Below are 15,866 nucleotides of genomic sequence, written 5' to 3' on the forward strand. Positions count from 1 at the left end.
AGAAATGTATTACGAGATATGCATTCATTACTGCAAATGTAGAAATGTATTACGAGATATGCATTCATTACTGCAAATGTAGAAATGTATTACGAGATGGGCATTCATTACTGCAAATGTAGAAATGCATTACAGTTGTATTACGAGATGGGCATTCATTACTGCAAATGTAGAAATGTATTACTAGATATGCATTCATTACTGCAAATGTAGAAATGTATTACTAGATGGGCATTCATTACTGCAAATGTAGAAATGTATTACAGTTGTATTACGAGATGGGCATTCATTACTGCAAATGTAGAAATGTATTACAGTTGTATTACGAGATGGGCATTCATTACTGCAAATGTAGAAATGTATTACAGTTGTATTACGAGATGGGCATTCATTACTGCAAATGTAGAAATGTATTACGAGATATGCATTCATTACTGCAAATGTAGAAATGTATTACGAGATGGGCATTCATTACTGCAAATGTAGAAATGTATTACGAGATATGCATTCATTACTGCAAATGTAGAAATGTATTACAGTTGTATTACGAGATGGGCATTCATTACTGCAAATGTAGAAATGTATTACAGTTGTATTACGAGATGGGCATTCATTACTGCAAATGTAGAAATGTTTTACAGTTGTATTACGAGATATGCATTCATTACTGCAAACGTAGAAATGTATTACAGTTGTATTACGAGATATGCATTCATTACTGCAAATGTAGAAATGTATTACAGTTGTATTACGAGATATGCATTCCTTACTGCAAACGTAGAAATGTATTACAGTTGTATTACGAGATATGCATTCATTACTGCAAATGTAGATATGTATTACAGTTGTATTACGAGATATGCATTCATTACTGCAAACGTAGAAATGTATTACAGTTGTATTACGAGATATGCATTCATTACTGCAAACGTAGAAATGTATTACAGTTGTATTACGAGATACGCATTCATTACTGCAAACGTAGAAATGTATTACAGTTGTCTAGTAACAAGAGCAATGCATCTCTACCTTTCATGCAACATGATCTGTTGCTGCCACTTTCTCATCCATTTGTTGATTATTTCCTGTAAAAGGGAATAAGACTTGCCCTGTTCTGACTATGCCTTGCATATTAACTTGTGAAGTGTGGGGCTCTTTGCCATGAACAGTAGTTATACAAGGTAACTTGATAGTCTTTCAGGTTAGCCTGAATAATCACCATGCATATTTACATGCATGGTGATTTTTCAGGCTAACCTGAAAGACTATTCTATAATCATATGTTATAGAATAGTCTTTCAGGTTAGCCTGTAGGAATTTCTTGTAAAAATGATTTCTTTGTCACTGACATTTTAAATCTATTCAAAAATAGATTTATACAGCTATTACACCATTTCACTTTTTCACAGGGGGGAGTGGTGAAGTTGATACAAATATGAAACAATCTCTTTTTTGGCAGTTTATTTTCTACTCTGCTGAATGGAATATGCTTGTAACACCCCAATACTTTCTTACAATAACAAAAGGCATTTATACCCAAAATATATTTAGTTTTTATTTTGCTGTAAGTAAATAACAGAGCACTTGCCAATGAATCATTTTAAAAGATCAGTCGTGTTCTAAATGAATTCCTTTCTCAAACCATGTTTAAAACCTACCAGCATCATGTTATTCCACTGTTTTCCTATGCATGGCACTTTTTTTCACAGCTTTTGATCCGTTGTTTGGGATGATCATGCAAACATTCCATATTGCGTTTAACGTAATTTGAGATTTTGGTTTCCTTAAATTACAAACTTTGGATGGATATCTTGTTTTTGGAAGTGGAGGAGGACATTGGAAATACTTCAATTGCAAAAATAAAAAAAATAAAAATGACAAAAGAAAAAACAATGCAGCAATTTTTATAACTTTCTTTTTAATACAATGACTGGCTGTTTTACATGGAGAATTTGTATTTATGTACAATCAAATTTTTTTTTTTTTTTTTTTTTTTAAATCAACACTTGTAATTATTATGCACATTGAAAAAGTAATTCATAATTTTGGATAAAAGTCTGGGAACTAAACATTCTTCAAATTTTGTTTTATTGGAGAGTTAGAATAGCAGGAGCAAATTGAGGAATGGAAGGACCCCCCCCCCTTCAGCATTTAAACTGAGTTAGATTTTACAAATTTAGTTTTTTTTTTATAGTGTAGTGCGAAGTGCACGAATAACAAGAGGATTTTAAGTTGAAAAAATTTTGTTCCATCTTGAATTTGAATGTGTGGGAAAACTATTTCTACTTCACAATTGTCATGAATTTTCTTAAAATGAGTTTGCTTAGATAAATCAACCAAAATGTGTACTTGAAGTTTTAAAAACGTTTGCCTGTCGAACATTTTTTATTTCAACACAAAAACTGTTATTTCGAAATAGGCGCTTCATCTGTTTCAGAAAAAAATTTTTTTTATTAAAATCTGATTCTCTAGCAGAATTAATTCTTTTGAAAAAAAAAAGTTTAAAATAAGTTCACTCTATAAATAATGGTAAAAATTCTGTTAGGGTGTTTTTAAATAAGACGTGTTGAATTGGAAATTTCTTTGAATCTTGTTCTTTCCATTATGCGAGTTAACATAAACATTTAAGAATTTTGAAAATTTTATTTTATAATCTTCAAAATTTACTTTAACAAAATAAATAATTTGTAAATCGAACTGATTTTGAATTCTACTGAATAATTGGAAGGCAGCAATGAATAAAGTGTAAACTTCATTTCATTGCTACCTTGAAAAACATTAAATTGTCGACAATACATTAAATTGTCGACAATACATTAAATTGTCGACAAAACATGTAGAAGGGAGCATAAAATGGCATTAGAAAGACTAAAAAATTGGATGTGCATTTCTAATCTCATTAAATAATGAAGCACAATTTCCAAAAATAAAAATGGAGATTTTTTGTGCCTTGATAAGATTGAATTCCTTTGAAACTTGACAAAAACTCCACACAAATGTGGTAAAACTAAAAATCTTGAGGGATAAAGTTTAATACTGGCAACGTAATTTGCTTTTGTTTATGATAAATTTTGCCAGTAGAAAAATACTGTAAAAATAATGATGCTCATAGATAAAATAGAGAACACTTGATAAAATAATGATCATTTCCAAGGTGGACCAACATTGTTTGATCCCCGCTTTTCGTATGTGTGCAGTAAAGTTTGATGTGCTTACATCAACATCACAACAATTATTCAGAGACAAACAAAATTGTTTTTTTTTTCACGGTCAAATTGTAAATGTGTTGATACATTTGCCAGAAGAAAAACAAGTCAAAACAGAATTTAAATAATTACAGAAAAACTTTTTTCAACTTACAAAACTTGCATTGTTTTTATATTTATAAAAAAAAAAAAATGGCATGTGAACAGAAATTTTCTAATATATTTTTTCTTCCTTCCAATTAGGTTGTTCAAGTAACCAATTAATTTTTGTTTATATTAAAAAATTAATGAAAAACTTCTATGACAGTAAAAATGTAAACTTGAGATTTGTGTTGAGGGGACGGGTTTCTTAATAGATTTTGTCATTAAAAAATTATCAATTATGTCTGTAAAGAGGGAAGGGAGGAACCATGCAAGTTACAATTTATCATAGTTCAAAAGGCTGGTTCACCGGCTGAGAGGCGGTCACAGGCAGCATTGAACTTACTGCTAACCTGTGTGCATATGTGTGTGCACACACGCATAAACACACCCACAGAAATTGTGTTATTTCATGCACCTTTGTAGATGAATGTGAAAGTCACTCTGATGGTAGGATGAAGAAGACCAAAGAAGGTCTGGCAGTAGAATTCATGAAACTGCTGCTCAAATCAACACCGAGTGATCGAACCTTGGTGCAGCCGTATCATGAGCAAGAAGAGGTGACAATTTCTTACGTTCCTGTTTCATCAGTTGCTTTCTCGATGCTGAAACAGAAAAAAAGAAAATGTTAAAATCACAAGTTTCTTCATACATGTTCTTTCACATTATTTGTTCTCTGATACGAAAAAAATTCCTTGGATCAATTTTTTTTAAATTTCTATAACTAGAAAGAAAAAACCCTCTTTGCATAGATTTTGAAAACGCTGAACTTTTGTTACTTAAGCAAAGCTACAATTTACAGATTTATTTAGTAAAAAAAAAAAAAAAAAAAAAAAAAAAAAACACAAAATTATATTTTTAATTTTATTTTTATAAAATCTAATTAAAAACTTGTTAAAAATCTGGAAAAATAAACAGTAATCTTTCTTGTATCTTGTATAAACTACTAAACCCCAAAATATTAAAGTAAAAAATTTGTTATTAGATTAAAAAAAATATTAAAGTAAAAAAAAAATACTGAATTAAAAACAATATTAAAGTAAAAAATATTAAAGTAAAAAAAATATTACAGTAAACAAATATTAAAGTAAAAAAATATTAAAGTAAAAAAATATTAAAGTAAAAAAATATTAAAGTAAAAAAATATTAAAGTAAAAAAAATATTACAGTAAAAAAAATATTACAGTAAAAAAATATTAAAGTAAAAAAATATTAAAGTAAAAAAATATTAAAGTAAAAAAAATATTTAAGTAAAAAAATATTTAAGTAAAAAAAATATTAAAGTAAAAAAAATATTAAAGTATTAGAGTAAAAAAATATTAGAGTAAAAAAAATATTTAAGTAAAAAAAATATTAAAGTAAAAAAAATATTAAAGTAAAAAAAATATTTAAGTAAAAAAAATATTAAAGTAAAAAAAATATTAAAGTAAAAAAAATATTAAAGTAAAAAAAATATTAAAGTAAAAAAAATATTAAAGTAAAAAAAATATTAAAGTAAAAAAAATATTAAAGTAAAAAAAATATTAAAGTAAAAAAAATATTAAAGTAAAAAAAATATTAAAGTAAAAAAAATATTAAAGTAAAAAAAATATTAAAGTAAAAAAAATATTAAAGACAAAAAAATATTAAAGACAAAAAAATATTAAAGTAAAAAAATATTTGGAAAAATAAAAAGTAATCTTTCTTGTATCTTGTATAAACTACTAAACCCCAAAATATTAAAGTAAAAAATTTGTTATTAGATTAAAAAAAATATTAAAGTAAAAAAAAAATACTGAATTAAAAACAATATTAAAGTAAAAAATATTAAAGTAAAAAAATATTAAAGTAAAAAAATATTAAAGTAAAAAAATATTAAAGTAAAAAAATATTAAAGTAAAAAAATATTAAAGTAAAAAAAATATTAAAGTAAAAAATATTAAAGTAAAAAATATTAAAGTAAGAAAATATTAGAGTAAAAAATATTAAAGTAATAAAATATTAAAGTAAAAAAATATTAAAGTAAAAAAAATATTAAAGTAAAAAAAATATTCAAGTAAAAAAATATTAAAGTAAAAAAAATATTAAAGTAAAAAAATATTTAAGTAAAAAAAATATTAAAGTAAAAAAATATTAAAGTAAAAAAATATTAAAGTAAAACAATATTAATGTAAAAAAATATTAAAGTAAAAAAATATTAAAGTAAAAAAATATTAGAGTAAAAAAATATTAAAGTAAAAAAAATATTAAAGTAAAAAAATATTTAAGTAAAAAAAATATTAAAGTAAAAAAAATATTAGAGTAAAAAAATATTAAAGTAAAAAAATATTAAAGTAAACAAATATTTAAGTAAAAAAAATATTAAAGTAAACAAATATTTAAGTAAAAAAAATATTAGAGTAAAAAAATATTAGAGTAAAAAAATATTAAAGTAAAAAAATATTTAAGTAAAAAAATATTAAAGTAAAAAAAATATTAAAGTAAAAAAATATTAAAGTAAAAAAATATTAAAGTAAAAAAATATTAAAGTAAAAAAATATTAAAGTAAAAAAATATTAAAGTAAAAAAAATATTAAAGTAAGAAAATATTAGAGTAAAAAATATTAAAGTAAAAAAAATATTAAAGTAAAAAAATATTTAAGTAAAAAAATATTAAAGTAAAAAAAATATTAAAGTAAAAAAATATTAATGTAAAAAAATATTAATGTAAAAAAATATTAAAGTAAAAAAATATTTAAGTAAAAAAATATTAGAGTAAAAAAAATATTAGAGTAAAAAAAATATTAGAGTAAAAAAATATTAAAGTAAAAAAATATTAAAGTAAAAAAATATTAAAGTAAAAAAAATATTAAAGTAAAAAAAATATTAAAGTAAAAAAATATTAAAGTAAAAAAATATTAAAGTAAAAAAATATTAAAGTAAAACAATATTAATGTAAAAAAATATTAAAGTAAAAAAATATTAAAGTAAAAAAATATTAGAGTAAAAAAATATTAGAGTAAAAAAATATTAAAGTAAAATAATATTAAAGTAAAAAAATATTAAAGTAAAAAAAATATTAAAGTAAAAAAAATATTAAAGTAAAAAAATATTAGAGTAAAAAAATATTAAAGTAAAAAAATATTAAAGTAAAAAAAATATTAAAGTAAAAAAAATATTAAAGTAAAAAAAATATTAAAGTAAAAAAAATATTAGAGTAAAAAAATATTAAAGTAAAAAAAATATTAAAGTAAAAAAATATTTAAGTAAAAAAATATTAGAGTAAAAAAATATTAAAGTAAAAAAATATTAGGGTAAAAAAATATTAAAGTAAAAAAAATATTAAAGTAAAAAATATTTAAGTAAAAAAATATTAAAGTAAAAAAATATTTAAGTAAAAAAAATATTAAAGTAAAAAAAATATTAGAGTAAAAAAATATTAAAGTAAAAAAATATTAAAGTTAACAAATATTTAAGTAAAAAAAATATTAGAGTAAAAAAATATTAGAGTAAAAAAATATTAAAGTAAAAAAATATTTAAGTAAAAAAATATTAAAGTAAAAAAAATATTAAAGTAAAAAAATATTAAAGTAAAAAAATATTAAAGTAAAAAAATATTAAAGTAAAAAAAAAAAAATTAAGTAAAAAAAATATTAAAGTAAAAAAAATATTAAAGTAAAAAAAATATTAGAGTAAAAAAATATTAAAGTAAAAAAAATATTAAAGTAAAAAAATATTTAAGTAAAAAAATATTAAAGTAAAAAATATTAAAGTAAAAAAAATATTAAAGTAAAAAAATATTAAAGTAAAAAAATATTAAAGTAAAAAAAATATTAAAGTAAAAAAAATATTAAAGTAAAAAAAATATTAAAGTAAAAAAATATTTAAGTAAAAAAATATTAAAGTAAAAAAAATATTAAAGTAAAAAAATATTAAAGTAAAAAAATATTAAAGTAAAAAAAATATTAAAGTAAGAAAATATTAAAGTAAAAAAATATTAAAGTAAAAAAAATATTAAAGTAAGAAAATATTAGAGTAAAAAATATTAAAGTAAAAAAAATATTAAAGTAAAAAAATATTTAAGTAAAAAAATATTAAAGTAAAAAAAATATTAAAGTAAAAAAATATTAATGTAAAAAAATATTAATGTAAAAAAATATTAAAGTAAAAAAATATTTAAGTAAAAAAATATTAGAGTAAAAAAAATATTAGAGTAAAAAAAATATTAGAGTAAAAAAATATTAAAGTAAAAAAATATTAAAGTAAAAAAATATTAAAGTAAAAAAAATATTAAAGTAAAAAAAATATTAAAGTAAAAAAAATATTAGAGTAAAAAAATATTAAAGTAAAAAAAATATTAAAGTAAAAAAATATTTAAGTAAAAAAATATTAAAGTAAAAAAATATTTAAGTAAAAAAAATATTAGAGTAAAAAAATATTAAAGTAAAAAAATATTAAAGTAAAAAAATATTTAAGTAAAAAAAATATTAGAGTAAAAAAATATTAAAGTAAAAAAATATTAAAGTAAAAAATATTTAAGTAAAAAAATATTAAAGTAAAAAAAATATTAAAGTAAAAAAATATTAAAGTAAAAAAATATTAAAGTAAAAAAAAATATTTAAGTAAAAAAAAATATTTAAGTAAAAAAAACTTATTAAATTTAAAGAAATTAAAAAACATTTTATGGATAAGTATGAAGTAATTTTTGAAGGATTAAAGAAAAAAAACAAAAAAAAACGATACATCTGATGTCTCAATTGAAATGAACATCTACATTTCTGAAATATTTTAATTTTTTTTGGAATTAATACTTACCCGCCGCCGTCGTCTTAGGATTCTATCTAGCAGGCCTGGTCTTGGTGGAGGAGGTGGCTGATCCTCCAGTAAATCTGGTGGGCACGTAGAACCAAACACGTTAAGCTCTTTAAAACATTCTGTGTCAATCATCTATAATATATAATAGAAAAAAAAAACATTAGATTCTGTTTTTATGCAAACAAAAAAGTTCATAAAGAAATGTCGATTCACTCCATGAATTTAATGACATTTAAGATATGCATTTTTTTGTTTGAAAATTTTTTAAAACAAATATCTATTTAATAGCATATTTATCATTTAAAGTCTTTTCTTACATTTTGTTTTTAACATGAATCAGCTATAGTCTTTGTAATCATGATATTAAACTATTATAAGTGAAACATATAATAATATATTAATGATAAATATTGTAATAATATTTAGCAATAATTGCTTTCATATTTATTTTTTGTTCAAGACATTTTCAAAGTCACATTTTGTCTCCTCTAATGTTTCAGTTTAAAAAAATACAAGATTGCTAAGAGTTAAAAAATGCAACAAGATTGCTAAGAGTTAACCAAACTAATTTATAAGCAAAGAGAGAAAAAAGAAGATTCTGGCTCTGAAGTCATTAAAGTTTTCTTTTCATTAGAACAAAAATAATGCAATTCTTTTGTCAGATAATTTGTTAAAATAAAACAATTTTACCTCATTCTGCCAGGGGATGGATACACTTCCGGTGTTGAATTTGCTGTAAAATGTATCATCACTCGGATCAAGATTGACGCCTTTAACAGTAGAAAATTGTTCAATATCAAGAACATCTTTACAATAAACTGCTCGTGGCTGAAATGTAAATGAAAAAAGTTTTATAAAATGCCAGAAAAGATTTGAAACAAATATGTAAATAAAAACTGAAAAGATTAATAAAAATATTTCAAAAATCTTACATCAGGAACAAATGGTGATTGATACATTCCAGCCATCAATCTTTTGAAATTAATATTTTTAAAAAATGCATGGGCTTTCACATCTTTATAACCGTCGGCTGGTGAACTTCCCAAGCGTGTTTTGGGGTCCTTTTCTAATAACTGAAAAGAAAAGAATATTTTTTTATTCATTCAAATATGGAGACATTAATAAAGACCATTTTAATGAAATTAATAAAATGTTTATTTTTAGATTCAATCCAAACAAAAATTACATAAACTTATAAGAAATTTAACAAATTTAATTAGAGAAATGTATAACTTTCACAATCTAATATTTGATATGTGATAATTTTTTCAGTTAAGAAAAAAAAAGTTTTTTTTATAAAAATACAAATTAAAAGAATTTAATATTTGAAAAAATCCAAATACAAGTTTAATGAGTTTTGTCATTTTTTTAAATAAAAATACATTTTCTCTTATCCTTATAAGTGGATTCTAATATTTTTCTTGAATTCACTAAAAAACATTTACATGTATGAATAAAATATGAAAAAATAATTTAAGCGAGCGATCAAAAATTACCTGCATACAAATATCACGGCAATCATCCTGAAATTTGGATGAATAAATCTCTCTCTCTTCTTTCACTCGTCGATCAACTTCTTCTCGTTTAACTTTCTCTTTGCGAGCTCGAAATGGGGACTGAAATGGTATGCACAAATATTCATATAATAAAAAAGTAGTAAAAGTAAATACTAATAAACAATGGAATTATTTTGGGAACTTTTGAAAGCTTAGCTAGAGAAGATATCCTTCTAGATTTTTTGTTCTCTTTTTCCAATGTTAAAATCGGACATTGTGTCTATTTTGCCCCCATGGACTTAAGTAGAAAACACCTCTAACACATTTAGCATTAAATAATTGACTCACTGATATTTTGATATGATTACAATAATCTGACGGTCAAAGTTTTGTTTTTCAGCCAATTTAAGACTGCTGAATAAAAAAAATGTTTTTTTGCTCAATAAACTGCTTATACACATAAATATTTTTCAATTTACATACAATTTTTTTTTCTGAAATAAACAAGAGTTTGCATGACATTTTGTATCTTTATTTTAGACCAGCAGTTCAGCCAGGCTTTGCTTGGGCCCTATGTACTGTTCATATGTTTATGTGTGTGCGTGTGTGTATATAATAAAATGTTTGACTTAAGTCCAGGTAACCTACATCTAAAATTTCAAGTGTTTAGACCTAAAATTGGTGGAAGAGTTTTGTAGCGTCTGCAAAGGTCAATTCTTTCAACTTTGACCTCTTGGCAGGCAAATTTTCGTCCAAAAACTGATTAAAAAGCTTGTTGCATGTTTGAATACCCTTTATGTAAAATTTCAAATGTTGAGACCCAAAATTGGCTGAACAGTTTGCTAGAAACTGCAACAGTCAAATCTTTTGAAATTTGACCCCTTGGCAGCCAAATTTTCAGCCAATTAAATTAAAAAGCTTGCCCTATGTCTGAATACACTTTGTGTAAGATTTCAAATGTTTAGACCAAAAATTGGCTGAGGAATTTGGTAGAGACCGCAGAGGTCAATTTTCTTTTTTAACTTTGATCCCAATTTTGACCCCTTTACATTTGTTTTGGGCTCAAATCAAATTAAAAAGTTTGATCCATGCCCAAGTAACCTACATCTAAAATTTCAAGTGTTTAGATAAAAAATTGACGGAAGAGTTTGGTAGAGTTTTCAAAGGTCAAATCATTGAACTTTGACCCCTTGACAGCCAAATTTCTGGCCGAAAACCGATTAAAAAGTTTTTCCCAAATCTCCATACCCCTTATGTCAAATCTCGAGTCTGTAGACTGAAAATTGACAGTTATTTGGTAGGGAAATGTACACACACAATTTTACTTTTATAGATATATAGATATAAATAAAATGATTTTGATAAGTTGCAAAAATAAGCTGACATCTGCGGCAAATACTCCATTGTTTCTAAAAAGTTACAATGTAAGATTATGTATATTTTGGTATTGAACTTGATCAGGTTTTAGTGGCACACATGGTATGCAAGGCATGCACCGAGTATCTATGTGAATGAACCAAACGCAAGAAGAGTTGCCTGCAGTTTGGGATTCTTATGATTTGACAAATCATAACACTAAATGCTACTTCTGCACTTTCGATGCGACGGGGATCAACAGGAAAAAATGCTGCAACTTTAAACATCCTAACATTGAATCAGTGAGTCATCTTGTAGTTTCCAGTTTCTGTCTTTCAAGAACTTTCTGCCATTTGAGACGAAGAATCTCAAGAGGAAAATAAAAAACGTGATTGCATTTAATGATCTTATTTACAATCTCAGTTGGTTAAAGTTTGCTATGAAACTTGGCATTCAGACTGAAGGAAAAAACACTTTCTGTATGACACTTCTAACATAACAGAAATCAAAAGTAGCTTCATTATTTGAAGAAAAAAAATTATAACAGATATATTGTTTAGCTTCTGTACGAGTAATGTTTTGATGTTATTTGAAGAGATTTATATTTTATGGTAAAGATTTGCTCTTTTTAGAAAGTTTAGTATAGTATTAGGGTTTTATTTTCAAAGTCTTTTAGATTTTTGGTCTTGTGTTACCAAATGTGTGTGGTTATAACAGGCAAGTAAGAGATGTTTCACTGTATAAGGTTTGTGACGTGGTATAAAATTTGGGAGGATTTTCATTCTTTAGTTTGAAGGAATGAGTTATGTATCAGTGTCCTATCCAAATGTGATGGAACTATTTTCTTGGACCTGGTGTTTCTTAAGAACTTTGTTGTTTTGGCAATTGTTCCAGGCTTCTTGCCATTTCTTGGTAATAAATTAATTTATAAAAGATTTGTAGTCAGTTTATGGGACCTGTATTTTCAAGAACTTTTTGCAGTCACGTCAACTTTTTATTTCCATGGAATCCATAGTAACTAGGAATCCAACAGAAGAGGAAACTTTGAAATAGAATGGATTCTTTGTAGAAGTTTGATCAAGTATAAGTTTTGATTTTTTAATAATTCAAGAACTGATAATGAGTACAAATATTATAAATTTCTTGGAATTTAGGTTATGATTTTTTTTTACATAGAAGTCACCACTTATCAAGGCCTGTAGGCCACTCGAAGATAAGTGTTAATGGATGTACAGTAGTCAATGGGAAAATATCGTAGTAATCGTTAGTAGTGGAAATTTGGTAAATTGGATTACTTAAGGGGATGGTACAACAAGAATTTGTTTATGTTGGACTTGAAGAACAAATTGCAGTCAGCTGAAAAGCACAAAAACAAAAGATAATTCCACAGGCATGCAGTTCTAAGAAAGAAGCTTTGTTCATGGAATCTACATTTAGGTTTAGGCACAGATAAAGAGTGTGGGAAATTATTGATGTCAGCTTTTTCATGAAAGTTTGGCAAGGGAGAACCATAGATTGGAGCTTAGACGAGCACTTGCCATGAAAATAATGATACAGCAGAGATAGGCTAGCAACATCTCTTCTGTGGGAAAGAAGTTGCAAGGAAGAGAAAAGGGTATCCCTCACTAGGCTGAAGTCTATTTTGAACTCTGTCAAGGCACAATAAGCGGCTTCTCTCCAGATGCAGACAACAGTACTCCATCCTTGAATGTACTTGGCTCTTGTACAGGATTGCATCAGCTGTGAGATATCTAACAATCCCACCATTTTTCATTCATCAAGTATATTTTTCAATTCACCCATCAGGTTTGGTGTTTGTGGTATCTGTGGGATTGTCGGCATATATATATATATATATATATATATATTTTTTTTTTTTTTTAGCAATTATTGCATAAGGATCTCTTTTATAGTTTGTCATCTCTTTTCAGGTTTCTTGCAAGGTTATATTATTTTGGTATTTAATGTGATCTGGGTTTTTTTGCTTGTGCTCTCTGGCATTGATCTTGGTGGTAACCAAACCTATAACATCTGTAAGTCTAAAGGGTTTGGTATATATTGTTCTACCTTGTTTTTTCATATCAAATATCAATTGTTCTTGAGAGTAGTGAAGACTTGAATGTAAGGATGTAGATGCTTGTGTAAAATGTTATTTTTTATTGTAATTCTTTTTATGTTTGTTACATTTTGATATTTTATTTTTGTATTTCCTCTGCAATGCAGAGTGATAGCTCTTGATTTCTTATGAGCAATTTCAAGTAGAGTGAGGATAGGGTTTTATTTTAAATTCATGGAATTTTTTTAAATGTTAGATTTTTGCTTATTTGGGGTTTGGAACTTTTATTACAAAAAGGTTCCGTTCTTAAAATTTTTTTTATTTTAATGTTGTTTCATAAGATTGTTTTTATTTTAATGTTGTTTCATAAGATTTTTTTTATTTTAATGTTGTTTCATAAGATTTTTTTTATTTTAATGTTGTTTCATAAGATTTTTTTTATTTTAATGTTGTTTCATAAGATTTTTTTTATTTTAATGTTGTTTCATAAGATTTTTTTTATTTTAATGTTGTTTCATAAGATTTTTTTTATTTTAATGTTTCATAAGATTTTTTTTATTTTAATGTTGTTTCATAAGATTTTTTTTATTTTAATGTTGTTTCATAAGATTTTTTTTATTTTAATGTTGTTTCATAAGATTTTTTTTATTTTAATGTTGTTTCATAAGATTTTTTTATTTTAATGTTGTTTCATAAGATTTTTTATTTTAATGCTGTTTCATGAGATTTTTTTTATTTTAATGTTGTTTCATAAGATTTTTTTTATTTTAATGTTGTTTCATAAGATTTTTTATTTTAATGTTGTTTCATAAGATTTTTTATTTTAATGTTGTTTCATAAGATTTTTTTTTATTTTAATGTTGTTTCATAAGATTTTTTTTTATTTTAATGTTGTTTCATAAAATTTTTTTTATTTTAATGTTGTTTCATAAGATTTTTTTATTTTAATGTTGTTTCATAAGATTTTTTTTATTTTAATGTTGTTTCATAAGATTTTTTTATTTTAATGTTGTTTCACAAGATTTTTTTTATTTTAATGTTGTTTCATAAGAGATGATTTTTGGGTTCATGTGATCTTTCCATCATGACTCTGCTTTTTTTATGTTTATTGCTTTTTTGTTTATTGCTTTTTTTGTTTATTGCTTTTTTTGTTTATTGCTTTTGTTGTTTATTGCTTTTTTCGTTTATTGCTTTTTTCGTTTATTGCTTTTTTCGTTTATTGCTTTTTTCGTTTATTGCTTTTTTTGTTTATTGCTTTTTTTGTTTATTGCTTTTTTTGTTTATTGCTTTTGTTGTTTATTGCTTTTTTTTGTTTATGGCTTTTTTGTTTATTGCTTTTTTGTTTATTGCTTTTTTTGTTTAATGCTCTTGTTGTTTATTGCTTTTTTCGTTTATTGCTTTTTTGTTTATTGCTTTTTTGTTTATTGCTTTTTTGTTTATTGCTTTTTTGTTTATTGCTTTTTTTGTTTAATGCTCTTGTTGTTTATTGCTTTTTTCGTTTATTGCTTTTTTGTTTATTGCTTTTTTTGTTTATTGCTTTTTTTGTTTATTGCTTTTTTTGTTTATTGCTTTTTTTGTTTATTGCTTTTTTTGTTTATTGCTTTTTTTGTTTATTGCTTTTTTCGTTTATTGCTTTTTTGTTTATTGCTTTTTTGTTTATTGCTTTTTTGTTTATTGCTTTTTTGTTTATTGCTTTTTTTGTTTAATGCTCTTGTTGTTTATTGCTTTTTTCGTTTATTGCTTTTTTTGTTTATTGCTTTTTTTGTTTATTGCTTTTTTGTTTATTGCTTTTGTTGTTTATTGCTTTTTTTGTTTATTGCTTTTTTTGTTTATTGCTTTTTTTGTTTATTGCTTTTTTTGTTTAATGCTCTTGTTGTTTATTGCTTTTTTCGTTTATTGCTTTTTTTGTTTATTGCTTTTTTGTTTATTGCTTTTTTGTTTATTGCTTTTTTCGTTTATTGCTTTTTTCGTTTATTGCTTTTTTCGTTTATTGCTTTTATTGTTTATTGCTTTTTTGTTTATTGCTTTTTTTGTTTATTGCTTTTTTTGTTTATTGCTTTTTTTGTTTATTGCTTTTGTTGTTTATTGCTTTTGTTGTTTATTGCTTTTGTTGTTTATTGCTTTTTTCGTTTATTGCTTTTGTTTGTTTATTGCTTTTGTTTGTTTATTGCTTTTGTTGTTTATTGCTTTTTTGTTTATTGCTTTTTTGTTTATTGCTTTTTTTGTTTATTTCTTTTTTTTGTTTATTGCTTTTTTTGTTTATTGCTTTTTTTTGTTTATTGCTTTTTTTGTTTATTGCTTTTTTTGTTTATTGCTTTTTTTGTTTATTGCTTTTTTTGTTTATTGCTTTTGTTGTTTATTGCTTTTTTTGTTTATTGCTTTTTTTGTTTATTTCTTTTGTTGTTTATTTCTTTTTTTTTGTTTATTGCTTTTTTTGTTTATTGCTTTTTTTGTTTAATGCTCTTGTTGTTTATTGCTTTTTTTGTTTATTTCTTTTTTTTGTTTATTGCTTTTTTTGTTTATTGCTTTTTTTTGTTTATTGCTTTTTTTGTTTATTGCTTTTTTTGTTTATTGCTTTTGTTGTTTATTGCTTTTTTTGTTTATTTCTTTTTTTGTTTATTGCTTTTGTTGTTTATTGCTTTTGTTGTTTATTGCTTTTGTTGTTTATTGCTTTTTTTGTTTATTTCTTTTTTTTGTTTATTGCTTTTTTTGTTTATTGCTTTTTTTGTTTATTGCTTTTGTTGTTTATTGCTTTTGTTGTTTATTGCTTTTTTTGTTTATTTCTTTTTTTTGTTTATTGCTTTTTTTGTTTATTGCTTTTGTTGTTTATTGCTTTTG

The 15,866-nt window shown here is 23.4% G+C and overlaps 1 protein-coding gene across 1 annotated transcript in view; it reads right to left on the minus strand.

The window, feature by feature from the left end:
* Positions 1-1,899: 1,899 nt before the first annotated feature.
* The window catches only part of LOC145245995 (G protein-coupled receptor kinase 5-like), a gene marked incomplete in the record, with an annotated part of 231,281 nt that continues 217,314 nt past the window's right edge, over positions 1,900-15,866 (minus strand). Inside the window, 5 exon segments of the mRNA XM_080107792.1 lie at positions 1,900-3,952; positions 8,121-8,252; positions 8,811-8,948; positions 9,053-9,193; positions 9,617-9,736. Coding sequence (XP_079963918.1) covers positions 3,935-3,952; positions 8,121-8,252; positions 8,811-8,948; positions 9,053-9,193; positions 9,617-9,736 — 549 coding nt within the window.

Source organism: Euprymna scolopes, chromosome 23 (genome assembly GCF_053919585.1).
Source record: "Euprymna scolopes isolate OS-2025 chromosome 23, ASM5391958v1, whole genome shotgun sequence".
Lineage (NCBI taxonomy): Eukaryota > Metazoa > Mollusca > Cephalopoda > Sepiida > Sepiolidae > Euprymna > Euprymna scolopes.